The 13985-nt window shown below is 34.9% G+C and overlaps 1 protein-coding gene across 1 annotated transcript; it reads right to left on the bottom strand.

The window, feature by feature from the left end:
* Positions 1 to 640: 640 nt before the first annotated feature.
* On the bottom strand, positions 641 to 1562 carry LOC139848597 (protein Ycf2-like). Its single transcript, XM_071838324.1, has 3 exons — positions 1512 to 1562; positions 1362 to 1424; positions 641 to 1189 (listed from the first exon to the last, which is right to left on the bottom strand). The coding sequence occupies exons 1-3, from the start codon at positions 1560 to 1562 to the stop codon at positions 641 to 643; spliced, it is 663 nt and encodes a 220-aa protein (XP_071694425.1).
* Positions 1563 to 13985: the final 12423 nt, after the last annotated feature.

Here is a 13985-nt window from a genome sequence, read left to right as displayed (position 1 = left end):
ATAAACCTCTAGTAAAATGACTGCCCGTAAACCAGCAGATAAAGTACATTACATAGCATTACATAGTCCGTTTTAGGGATTGGCGACTTACCCATTCAGTGACTTTGGCACTGGACGTTCCCCAAACGGGTACTGTCGGGTCGGGTGAATTCAAAAATAGACGTCTGTTGGCATTCCAACCTTCCTTCGCCTTTCATGGCCACATATCTTTCCGGCTAAGGAATGGGAAATCCTTCTCCTGTTCCATGAATCCAATTTGCATTTCATCCGGGAAAAGCCATCTTTTTCTCAACAATGCCTTTGTCATTTGATCCAATAGTGTTCCGTTAGATAGGAACAGATTTGATAAATACTGATAACTCTCGGATAGAGTATTAGAACGGATAGATCCATTAGATAATGAACGATTGGTTCTAAGCCATCTCTGGCGATTAATCAACAATTCGAAGTGCTTTTCTTGCGTCTTCTTGATAAACTAGCATTTATATAGAGATGTAGGAGGATTTTTTTGGGGAGTAAGAAGCCCATTTGACATCTCTTCATCTGCAAATAATTCTCGATGTGAAAACACAGAGACAAAGGGCTGAGCTTTGAATAGGAAAAAGAGTGGATCTGCAGGGTCCCAAATGAATTGGCTTATTCAAAAAAGGCCTTGTTCTTTGGAAGATGTATCTCGTGTCTGGTACTGCACGGTTCCACTCTGCAAGAACTTCGAATCATTCTCTTGAAGCTCATCCTCTTCATCATAAATGATCCGCTTGCCCCGAAATGACCTGGACCAATAGGGAAATCCCAATTCATTGGGCCTTTCGATACAATCAAATAGAAAGCCCCAAGGGCGCCATATTCTAGGAGCCCAAACTATGTGATTGAATAAATCCTCCTCTATCTGTTGCCGGTCGAGGGCTCCTTCTCCTTCCCCCTCTTCAAACTCCGATTCGTCTTTTTCATAGAGAAATCTCTGATCAAGGATAGAACAAGATCCATTTTGCATCATATCTAAGGGATTCCTTGGTTCGGGTCGAAGAAGCAATGTCAATCGATCCTTATCAAACTGAATGCATGTCGGTGAGGATCCCACCAGAGCGCCTTCCAGTTCTAATAGGCCACGAACTAGACCAGAATCATTCTCAACGAGTCCATAAGGAGTGATCCCATTTTTTATCGGGTCCGGGCAGAGACCAAAGATCTTGAGTGACCGATCCGGCAGAACAACTCAAAATATAAAGAAGTATCGTTAATTTCTTCATGCTCGTTCCAAGTTCGAAGTACCAATTGTACAAATAATAATCCACTTCGTTACATGATTTCTTTTTCATATAGATAGATATAGGATCTATGGGGCAATTACTTAAAAGTACATTTTGTGCTACAGCCCTTCCTATCTGATAGAAAAGGATCCCATGATCCTGGACCGATCTTACCTGGGATCACAAATCCCAAATTTTTCTATGAAGAGCGGATCTAATTGTATTAGTATCTATAATTGATTTCTTCTGTGTAATACTAACCGATAGGGTCTCATTGGTAAGTGCTACAAGATCTCGTGCATTGGAACCCATGGTTATGGACCCGAATCCATTAGTATGGAACATTTTATTTTCCAAGTGAAATCCCCTAGTATATGAAAGAGTGAAAAAGTGCTTTCGTTGTTGTGGAATAAGAAGCCTTCATATCTTAATGCACGTATTTAAATTATTCGGAGCTATTAGAGCGGGATCCACTTTTTGGGGAATATGAGTCGAAGCAATAACAAGAATATTTCTAGTTTCATAATCCCTGGAGAGAAGGTTCACTAATAGACCTAGGGAGAAGTAATTTGACTCATTCACATCCAGATCATGAATGTTTGGAATCCATATTATGCAAGGAGACATTGCTTTTTCTAATTCGAATTGAAGGGTACCAAACTCTAACTCTCTTGAAACCCTAGATCTTCAAATCTCGTTTTTGATACTTGTTTGAGATGGAAATCAGTGTCTAGTGATTCAAGATTTCGCACAAGGTAAGATTTGTGTCAATTCGTGTTTAAATCTATGATTAAATGAGTTTTTTAGTTAGGGTTTTGTAAAAGTGTGTTCTTACTGTCAAATCCTTACAATTTGATGTTGTTTGAGTCTAAAACTTACGAGTTTAAGTCCTAAAACATTTTGTAAACAAGATGTGGTCGGTCTTGAGATCAAAAAGAGGTCCTAGAACGAGATTTGGTGATTTTGGCTCGAAACCCGTCTGTTCCCGCTGCTGCTGTAGATAAACTGCATCCGTACGGATGCAGCTTACATCTACACGGATTGGTACTGTATCCGTACGGATGGAGTGCAACCGTACAGATGTAAATCCAGCGGATCCGTAAGGATGTGATTCATATCCGTAAGGATGGGCAGTGGATCTGTACGGATATGCCTGTATCTGTACGAATGTGCATCAGCAGTCTGTGTTTTAGTTTGTTATCGTTTAAGTGTCAGTTTATAGTCGTAATGCCGCCCGTGTGTCTATCTCCGGTGAGTGGGTCTATATTGACTTTTTTATATTGTTCTCGGACGATAAATACAAGAAAGAAGCTCAGAAGTTAGATAATTGAGTTGTTGCTGGTAATCAGTGAATGGGTCTATCTCCGGATAGAGCTTAAATAGCATGTTATGCTACTGTGTTTGCTCTATTACCATGCTTTAGTGTAATATATGTTCCATATTTAGATAATGGTTGTCATGCTAGTTAGATAATGCATGCTTGTTGTTGTTATATGAGCTTATGTGCGCACTGTGTTTGACACCAGGCGGGCCGGAGGACACTGGGACATTCAACTGGGCATGTGGAGGTTGAAGTGTATATGAGGTCAACCGAGCCTCAGGAGGTTGGTCCAAGTCCTACAGTCTGTACGGTATAGCATAGAAGAACGCAAGAGTTACGTTTGGAGGGTTATGCAGTAGACTCGGTAGGAGGATTATCTGTAGACTCTAGCTCGATCAGTAGGAGTCGTGTGCCTGTACAAGCCGTCGATCTTCGTATTGTCTTCTTTGTATGCTAGTTGGTTGTTAGCATGTTTGTGATACTGATTGCATGTTTGGTGCTTAAGTTTAATTTGTTAGATGGAGATTCCATTCACTTAGCCGAGTGTTAATCCTCCACATTTCACCCTTGCATGTTTAGGTACTGTTGGTAGGCTGGGTGTAGGTGCTTACGACATGTTTGACCCGTGAACTCTCATGTGGACTGTGTAACATATATTTTGTAATAAGTAACACCGTTGTGTAAACATAAACTTAATTAAGTGATTTTGTGTAATAATTTTATTAATGTTGTGTTTGTCAAATAAATGTCTTCCGCCGTGTTATATAAAAAAAATATGGCCGATGTTACAATTTGATTACGTTTAAGATAGTTAGAAGAGTACTTAACGATTAAATCGTGAGTTTCATATATACAGGAATAAACTGATAGTTAAATTATTGATAATATGATTGTAAATGTCTTGATAGTGTTGACATGATAGCTATAGTATGAATTCGGTGATGTGAGTGATAGATATGATAGTAGATATTATGATGTTATATTGTTGAATTACTAATATGATTGTAGGATGCAAAAGAATTTCTTAAAGGACTAAGTTAGGAAGGGATCCCGGGTGAAACGCCGGATTATGAGACCCTAATGGACAAACCGATCATGAGAATTAAAACAGATATGTTGTTTGTAAGCTCTTATCTATTCACGCTTTAGCATGTCGATTTGAATGTTACATCCCGTGAACTTTTTTTTTTTTTTTTTTATAAAATAAGTATGTTGGGTCTAAGTGAGTTTGTGTTAGTGGTTGCATAATTAAATCTTGTAATATTTATGAAGATCGCTTAAGGAATTGTATGTTAATTTTGGAACGTTTACGAGTAAGCAATGATCAAGTTAGTTTATAATAAATTTTAATAAATTGAAATAGAAATAAGTGATGGTTAGTCATTTCTAAAACTTATTTTAGTAAGCTTTGTGAAGATTCTAAGAGTCATGTGGTTGAGGTGCATAAAGGTGGAGATTGCAGTAAGTGTGAAATTGATCAAAGTTAAAAGTTTGGCGCCAGGTTGGTGCCCGTCGCGCTCCCATGGGTGCTGTAACGACTCGTCAAAATCGTTATTGACGCGATACGTTATTCATTGATTTCATACTGAGGTTTTGCCCTCTATATGATACGTTTTGTAAACATTGCATTCTTTTGAAAAGGCACACCATAAATGAATATATAAATCCAAGGTTTTCGACATCTGATGATTTCTACGTATAGATAATCACCGTAAACAATAGTTTACAATACTACATCCGTTGACAATACAGTAAAAATAAGTTACATGGTGATGATTTTGTGAATGCAAAGTTTTCTCGAATAAAGCACGTATGACTCCATGCACATAGCTTGTATAACGTATAAGCAAACAGTGGAAGACTTCTAGGAACCTGAGAATAAACATGCTTAAAAGTGTCAACACAAAGGTTGGTGAGTTCATAGTTTTAATGTTGCGCATAATCTGTATATAAAGGTGGATCACAAGATTTCAGTTGTTTCATCCAGAAACGTTTATCAAAATATTCTACAAGATTGAGCACCCTGGTAACTAAACTTAACGTATATATAATAAGTACCATGTTTTAACATACATGCAACCAACATGTACAATACACGCAAATCAGCGTGTACTAAACTCAAAGAGCATACGTCCGCTTTATAATTCAGGCTAGGGTCTCTATACCTGGAACGGATGGGGATGTCAAGCCCTATGGATCCATATACAACTATTCAAGCACACCAGTTCTTATAACTGCCAGTTACTAGTTACCAAAGCTAAGGAATTTTCAGTTCAAACTCAGTGTAGAATTTAGTATGTACTTGTATCCATTGCGTTTAAAATAAAGTGCATGTATTCTCAGCCCAAAAATATAGATTGCAAAAACAATTAAAAAGGGATCTATAAACTCACAATACTGTATTTCGTAGCAATTATGCACATGACGACACTGAACAAGTGCAGGGTTGGCCTCGGATTCACGAACCTATATTAGTATATGTTGATCAATAATTGTCTAACAAGCTAGGTCAGGTCATAGTGTATCACAAATCCTAATGCTCGAGACCGACATGCAAAAGTTAACAAAAGTCATTTCAAAAAGTCAACTTTGATAATTGTTTAACAAAACGAGATGTGTCTTATATAAGAATTCATTTACTCGACTAGTAGTATTCAAAAATCCAATTTATTAATCTTATAAACAAGTTGTTTGAATATTAATTGTAGATTCAAAAGCAATTTCAATTAACGTCAATCATAATTCAGTTGACCATAACTTTTAATTCGTTCATCGAAATCACGCGATTTCTAAATGAAAAGTTATTAATTTTTCGTCAGCTTTCCAACAACATGCATATCATATACTTTATATCAGTAGTACATGTATTAAATTTGTGATTCGTCATAAAACTACCTAACGACGACATTTAGCATACAAGCATGTATAAACATATATACTCGAGCATTAGACATGGATACCCTATTAATATATAAAAGATAAGATATGAATGCTCACGTATCAATATTGTGATTCAATATTGCAGGAAAGTACGTAGACGCAACGGAAATGATAAATAAAAGGTTAGGCATTGATTCACCCATGATACCCACGAACATTACACATAACCTCCATAGCTATAACCCATAATTTCCCTAGCTTCATCCCGCTCAAAAACCCTTTTTGAAAATAACTCGCTCATGACCTCGCCGTAGTATTTTATGTATAATAATAATACTACTAATATTAATATAATAAGATTAATAATAATAATAATAATAATAATAATAATAATAATAATAAAATAATAAATAAATCATTACGGAGTATTAAGATAGATAGATGGATTGTAAAATGAAAACTGAAACCAGAATCAGAATTCGTTCGATATATATAGAATATAGAATAATTATAATAATATAATAATATAAATATAATATAATAATATAATAAAGTAATAATATAATAATAATATAGAATCAAACGTGAGATTTAAAAGCCGCCCATGTTTTGTCATTTCTACCGACAGTTTTCACGGACCGGTATTTCGTACTCTGTTGCTAATAATTGACGGGTAAAAGTATAAATAAAAAGAATTCCACTTTTTATAATTGAATACATATATCTATTTTGGTCTTAAGCTTTATAAAATTAGTTGTAAAAAGGTCCATTTATTTATAAAATTACTATATACGTTCGATGTAGAGTGTACGTACTAGTCTGCTGATCATTCTGTGCCACCTTGAATTATTGAATTCGTTTAATTCAAACGAATTAACGAATTTTAATATTTTTAAAAGTCATATTTATTAAATACTTCAGGGGTATTTTATGTAACTTATAATTAATAATTTTTATCATATCGCTTTCATGTAAATAGTAAATTAATTAATTTCGTTTCATTTACTATTCGTATGAATAGTAAATGAATTAATTTCGATTTAACTATTTAAGTTACGTTGTTGTACGTTGTGCTTTACAACTTGTACATCTTTGATTTAACTTCGTGTCTTTTTAAAAACTAAAAAATACATCATAAAAATAAAACGATTATATACGTAAACTTTTTAATTCGAAACTGCATCATTCAATAGTAAATTTTTATCATTTTTTATATAAATATTATTCGCATGTTTCCGTGTATATATATATATATATACACACAATTATATAATTATCACAAGTTACGACGTTCGTGAATCGTCGGACAAACAGGGTGGTCAACTGTCATATAAAAACTTATTTTCAAAAGTTTTAAAACTTGTCAAAATTCATTGCTTATCATGTCGGAAACATTAAATCATAACGATAATTTGGTTCAAATTAAGTCGAAATTTTCGGGTCGTCATAGTACCTACCCGTTAAAGAAATTTCGTCCCGAAATTTGATTGGGATCGTCATGGCTGACAATAAGTATGTTTTCATGACGCATTCGAGTTGAAAATTAGAGTTTTATCATCAGTAAGTAATATGGATAAAACAATTTGTTTATGTGAAGAGTACGAGTGAAGCTATCATAAATGAGTGAAATGAGTAAATGCAAGTTCATCTTAACCTGTGACGTAGTCAAGGTTGATTTCCAGAATTCAAGGGATTTAGAGAAAATCTTTGTAATAAGATTTGGTTCTTCGGTAATTAAGGAAATTAGGATCTTCTTTGGTTAAATGCAATAATCTGTTTCGATTGCTCTGTCGAATATTTTACTATAAATCCACTCCCTTCGTTTACTTATTTCCACATCTCACACTTTCTATTCTTTCTCCCCCAATTCATACTTTAAAGCATTCGTCAATATGCTCCATCCAGTTCTGATTCTTGATATACTCCTAACTTTCATATCTGTCATTCTTCTTTTTCATATGTCGCCGGAGGAATCTATTTACTTCTATTATTCTCTTGGGTTTATAGTGTTTTTAGTTCTCCCGTGTCTTTATATTGCTATACGCATTGATATACACGGTTTGTAATTTCTGGGTTGTTGTTGGGCTTTATATCTTTTCTTATATTTTGGAGTCCCTACTTCTGTCTTTCTATAATCATTGACATCCACAGTTAATGCTCTCTCCTATTTGCTACGATTTATACTCCCATTTTTATTTTGGATCTTCATGCTTTTGTTTTCTCTTCTTGCCATTAAGCACATCAAGTAATGGTCCAGAATTCGTAGGTATGAAATTTGGAATGAACATAACTAATGTTCTGAGAGAGAAATTGTAATAGCACGATCTTGATTGGTTAAATTACCAGAATTCAAGAGAAAAGATAGAACTATCAGGAAGATATGTTCTCGATATGTTTGGAGATTAAGTAGAATGTAAGAGTCGTGTAACATGGCACATGATGACGGTATGGTCTATGGATCATCATGTTCCATTAGAAACTCAGCATGACTTACTGTAATATAATCACGTTGATCATGTGATGACCCGAAAATTTTTGACCAAATTTAAACTAAATCTTTATATGAAATCGACACGATAAGAAAAGTCTGTAATATTGGAGTCTCAAAAACTTTGAACTGTGTTCATATATACATTTGACCTTTGACTAATCCCGATGATTCACGAACTATTATTTGTAAACAGATAAGTATATATAAATAAGAAAGTATAAATAATTATATATATTTTATAATATATATATATATATATATATATATGGATATTACTTGTAAATATATAATAATATAAAGTTTAATAGATTAAAAATATAAATAGTGTATTCAACTACGTAATAAAACTTGATATAATTATAGATATTGTAAAGTGAAAATATATTGTAAAATCAATAAATACTACATAATTATAAATTGTAATATGAATAAATTACAAGTAAAAATATAACTATTACATTAACAATGTTACCATTACTTTTATTAAGTAAAATATTAATATTAATATCAGTATAATGAATATTATTATTTAATGGTACATATACATATAAAATTTGATATATATAACATTAGTATTATTTATTATGTTAAAAATTATTATTTTCATTAGGAAATAATACAAATTTATTATTATTATCATTAATATTATTATTGTTATCAAATTCACTAAAAGTATTATTATCGTGACTAATTATTATTATTATTACTCTTGTTATTTTTGTTATTACCATTATTATTAATATTATTATTATTATTAGTCATTATTAATAGAACTGTAACATCCCGTTTTTCCCGTACATATTGAAAGGTACATACTTAATCATTGTACGTTTGTAACTTGCTAGACTATGCGTAAATGTCTAGATATATATATATATATATATACTTGATAATGTGTGCGAATACAAGTTTATACATGGGCTTTGTTAGCGTTAAGTCTTATGAGACTATTGTTGAAGGTTAGGCGAATATAGGAAGCGAGATTTAAGTGTACGAATTAAATAAAATCAAATTTTGTTTAAGGTTGTCGAAGTGTCCAGGTGACGGCCAATGCCGCGCCGCGACACATTGGGCCGCGCCGCGGCATATAAAGCAAATCCAGATCAGCAATTGGATTAAGAAGGGTCGATTTTCCCCTTATGTGTCGCGCCGCGACAAAGGGGTCCGCGCCGCGGCATTTCAAGCGAACCAGGTTCAGAAAGTGGGTTAAGAGAGGTTGTTTTTCCTTCGTAATGTCGCGCCGCGACATATAGCGCCGCGCCGCGACAACTCTGCAGTTCTGACTTCGATTTTAGCTCAAATTGAATGACTTCAAGGGGCAAATTGGTAATTTCACGTATAAATCAGATGGGAGCATTAAATCCCAACCACTCATCCATTTCATTTATTTCTTTTCTCTTTTCTTTCCAATTTCTCTCCCAAAACTTAAAACCCAATTGAATTAAAAGCAAGATTTGAGAGTGAAGGATTGAGGGTTGATCTTTGGAGCAAGAATTAAAGTTGTTCCTTGTGTCTCTAGCTACGCGTTGATAGTCTCGGTAAGTTCTAACTCTAAGTTTTGAGTGTTAATTAGTTTATGCTAGGGTTTTGTTCATTTGGAACTTATGTGACCCATTTGGGGTTAAAATGGGCGAACTTGGGTTGTGTTGAGGAAAGAAAACCCAAATGGCCATAACCTAGGGTTTGGTCTTATGATTTGGGGTTATAAATGTTAAATGGCGTTTTTAGTCACTAACACGCTTGTTAAAGTTGAAAGAGATGTTATTTGGGTCATGTTTGACAAGTTTGGTAGTGAAAGTGTTAAATGGATCCAAAATGGGCTAGTTGACCTAGTTTGGGTGAAATGGGTATGAATTAACCTAAGTTTGTGTTAGTTGATGTTAGTAGACTTAATTTACTAGCTTTAGTGATTAAAGTCGGGTCTTGGCCATGTAAGGGCGGTTTTGGTATGGTTGAGTCATTTAATGCGAATTGGGTCATTAAATGCTCAAGTAAGTGTAATGTGGTTAATTCCACTAGTTGTGTAATCGAATGTGTACTTATGTAATTAGGTACTTTGCTTTGAAGCCTTCGGAAGCAATTAAATCACCACCGAAGTGTTAAGGTGAGTGGAATAATTATATGCGTAGGTATATAATATATTTATTTGTGGTAGCGTGAGATGTGAAGTGTCGAGGTGTTAAGACACCACGTTTCACGTGACGAGTGAAGCATCGAGGTGTTAAGATGCCACTCGAGGTGAAGCATCGAGGTGTTAAGATGCCACCTAGGAGTGAAGTGTCGAGGTGTTAAGACGCCACTCCATGTTAAAGGGTGAAGTGTCGAGGTGTTAAGACGCCACCCGAGGGTGAAGTATCGAGGTGTTAAGATGCCACCCGGGGGTTAGTGATACGAGGTGCTAAGTACACTAATGGATGTTATGAACACCAATGGGAAATTCGAGTACCATCCCTTGTACGATTGGTTAACCATGGTTATTGTGTTGTAGTGTAAGCATATTATATTGTACGGTTTGTATATATGCTATTGCATTGCTAGCTTGTGATATTGGAAGTTTATAGTTTATAATTGAGATGATAAGCTAATTGTGTTGCTAGCATGTATGCGGTATGTGTTTAAGTGTTTGCAAGTAAGTATATTATATATGTACGTGTATAATTATTGCATTCACTAAGCGTTAGCTTACCCCTCTCGTTGTTTATCTTTTTAGTCGCAGGTACGGATAAGGGCAAAGGGGTTATCGGGCATTAAGTGGCCCTTGATGATGTTTTGTTGAAGCTTGGAAGTTGGCCTAATGTTTTGGGTAGTTTAGTCCCAAACCATGCTCGAGTGTCGTTTGGATTATAAACTATCAATTGTAGTGGGTCAAACTTGTATTGAATTTGATTAATGGCCTTCGTGCCTTTTGTAAACATTTAAATTGTTGTACGTTTAAGTGGAATGGTTTACATATTTAATTGGCGCGTAAATGTGTTGTATAAAAAAAAAATTATCGTATGGAATACGGGTTGGGTTGTTTCAAGTGGTATCAGAGCATGGTCTAAGGGATTTAGGCGACTTGAGATAGGCGCCTAGACTTAGACTTTATTGTGTATGCGCGTTATGCGGGACTTGTAGGAGACGGGTCGGACTGGGAGTTGATTAGTGCTTAGGTTTATGTGAACTAACCTTGCGCTAATTGTTTTGTGTGGTGTTACCTAACCTTGCGCTAATTGTTTTGTGTGGTGTTAGCAATCGTCAAGCAAGATAGACGTTGTACTAGCGAGTTAATGCGACGTGCTCGCGTAACAATGATTAGCTACCATTGTTACGGGTTCAAATCGTGTCAAACAAGCGATGTACGACGATTGTTGAGCAAGATGGGGTAGTGTGGTGTATATGTATATACTTATGTGTTAAATCCTTTTCGTCTCGTTGTTTAATCTATTCCGTCTTATAGAATGAAGATGAGAAACGGGCATGATATCAACGGCGGAGGTACTAGTGAAGAAGTCGAGTTTACGGCCAAGGTTGAGGCCATTTTGAAAAGGCATCATGAGGCTTTTCTCGAGGACGTTAAGAAGATGTTCCTAGATACGATTGACGAGCAATTAGTCAATGTGGTAAAGGAGCAAGTTAAGGCCGTTCTTCGCGAAGATAATGTGGGAAGACGGGACTTTTTCTATAAGAATTTCAAGGACTCTCAACCTCCCTCTTTTGATGGTGAAAGAGATCCTCTTAAGAGCGCCCGTTGGATCTCCGATATGGAGGGGGCCTTCCGTACTTATGAATGTCCTCTCGATAAGAGGACAAGGTACGGGTGTAGTATGTTGAGGGGCGATGCCAAGTTGTGGTGGGACGCAAAGCTCCAAGTTTATGGTGAAGAGCAATGCATGGAATTCACTTGGGATGAATTCAAGTCCGAATTTTTCAAGAAATACCGAACTTCGGCCGATCTTACTAGGCTTAAGGACGAGTTACGTTCCTTGAGGCAAGGGTCGATGGATTTGAACACTCTCAAATCCGTGTTTTTGTCCAAGACCCAATTTTGCCCGGAGTACGTCGGGAATGATAAAATGTTGAAGGAAGATTTCTATCGAACCTTGAACGACAACTATCAAGATAAGATTAGTGTGAACGTAGTGAAAAGCTTTGATGAGTTGTTTGACACGGCCAAAGGTTTCGAGTCGCTCATCTTAAGAAAGAGTGGTTTTACTTTTGGCAAGAGAAAAAGTGAAGGTTCGAGCTATTCAAACTTTTCGAACAAAAAGAACAAGAAAAGTTCCGAAAGTGTCAATAGTGTGAAGAAGGGCGCTTCCGGTGGTTTTACTTTTACGTGCTATAATTGTGGGCAAGCGGGTCATATGGCTCGTGATTGTCCAAAACCATCTTCCGGAAACAAGCTCACTTGTTTTAATTGCGGTAAAGAAGGGCATAAGAAGCCGGAGTGTCCCGATTTGCGCAACGATAATGTTAAGCGTCTAGAGAAGGCGGCGGGTACGGCTGTAGTGACCCGAACTTTTCCATGTTTGTATATATTAATTGAGATTGATATTTACATGATTAAATGTTTCCAACATGTTAAGCAATCAAACTTGTTAAGACTTGATTAATTGAAATATGTTTCATATAGACAATTGACCACCCAAGTTGACCGGTGATTCACGAACGTTAAAACTTGTAAAAACTATATGATGACATATATATGGATATATATATAGTTAACATGATACTATGATAAGTAAACATATCATTAAGTACATTAACAATGAACTACATATGTAAAAACAAGACTACTAACTTAATGGAGTTTAAACGAGACATATATGTAACGATTATCGTTGTAAAGACATTTAATGTATATATATCATATTAAGAGATATTCATACATAATAATATCATGATAATATAATAATTTAAAATCTAATTTGATATTATAAACATTGGGTTAACAACATTTAACAAGATCGTTAACCTAAAGGTTTCAAAACAACACTTACATGTAACGACTAACGATGACTTAACGACTCAGTTAAAATGTATATACATGTAGTGTTTTAATATGTATTTATACACTTTTGAAAGACTTCAATACACTTATCAAAATACTTCTACTTAACAAAAATGCTTACAGTTACATCCTCGTTCAGTTTCATCAACAATTCTACTCGTATGCACCCGTATTCGTACTCGTACAATACACAGCTTTTAGATGTATGTACTATTGGTATATACACTCCAATGATCAGCTCTTAGCAGCCCATGTGAGTCACCTAACACATGTGGGAGCCATCATTTGGCAACTAGCATGAAATATCTCATAAAATTACAAAAATATGAGTAATCATTCATGACTTATTTACATGAAAACAAAAATTACATATCCTTTATATCTAATCCATACACCAACGACCAAAAACACCTACAAACACTTTCATTCTTCAATTTTCTTCATCTAATTGATCTCTCTCAAGTTCTATCTTCAAGTTCTAAGTGTTCTTCATATATTCTACAAGTTCTAGTTACATAAAATCAAGAATACTTTCAAGTTTGCTAGCTCACTTCCAATCTTGTAAGGTGATCATCCAACCTCAAGAAATCTTTGTTTCTTACAGTAGGTTATCATTCTAATACAAGGTAATAATCATATTCAAACTTTGGTTCAATTTCTATAACTATAACAATCTTATTTCAAGTGATGATCTTACTTGAACTTGTTTTCGTGTCATGATTCTGCTTCAAGAACTTCGAGCCATCCAAGGATCCGTTGAAGCTAGATCCATTTTTCTCTTTTCTAGTAGGTTTATCCAAGGAACTTAAGGTAGTAATGATGTTCATAACATCATTCGATTCATACATATAAAGCTATCTTATTCGAAGGTTTAAACTTGTAATCACTAGAACATAGTTTAGTTAATTCTAAACTTGTTCGCAAACAAAAGTTAATCCTTCTAACTTGACTTTTAAAATCAACTAAACACATGTTCTATATCTATATGATATGCTAACTTAATGATTTAAAACCTGGAAACACGAAAAACATCGTAAAACCGGATTTACGCCG

Source organism: Rutidosis leptorrhynchoides, chromosome 1, assembly GCF_046630445.1.
Source record: "Rutidosis leptorrhynchoides isolate AG116_Rl617_1_P2 chromosome 1, CSIRO_AGI_Rlap_v1, whole genome shotgun sequence".
In the NCBI taxonomy this organism is placed as follows: Eukaryota; Viridiplantae; Streptophyta; class Magnoliopsida; order Asterales; family Asteraceae; genus Rutidosis; species Rutidosis leptorrhynchoides.
The sequence above is the reverse complement of the archived record's forward strand: the minus strand, read 5'-3'. Positions and strand labels throughout refer to the sequence as shown.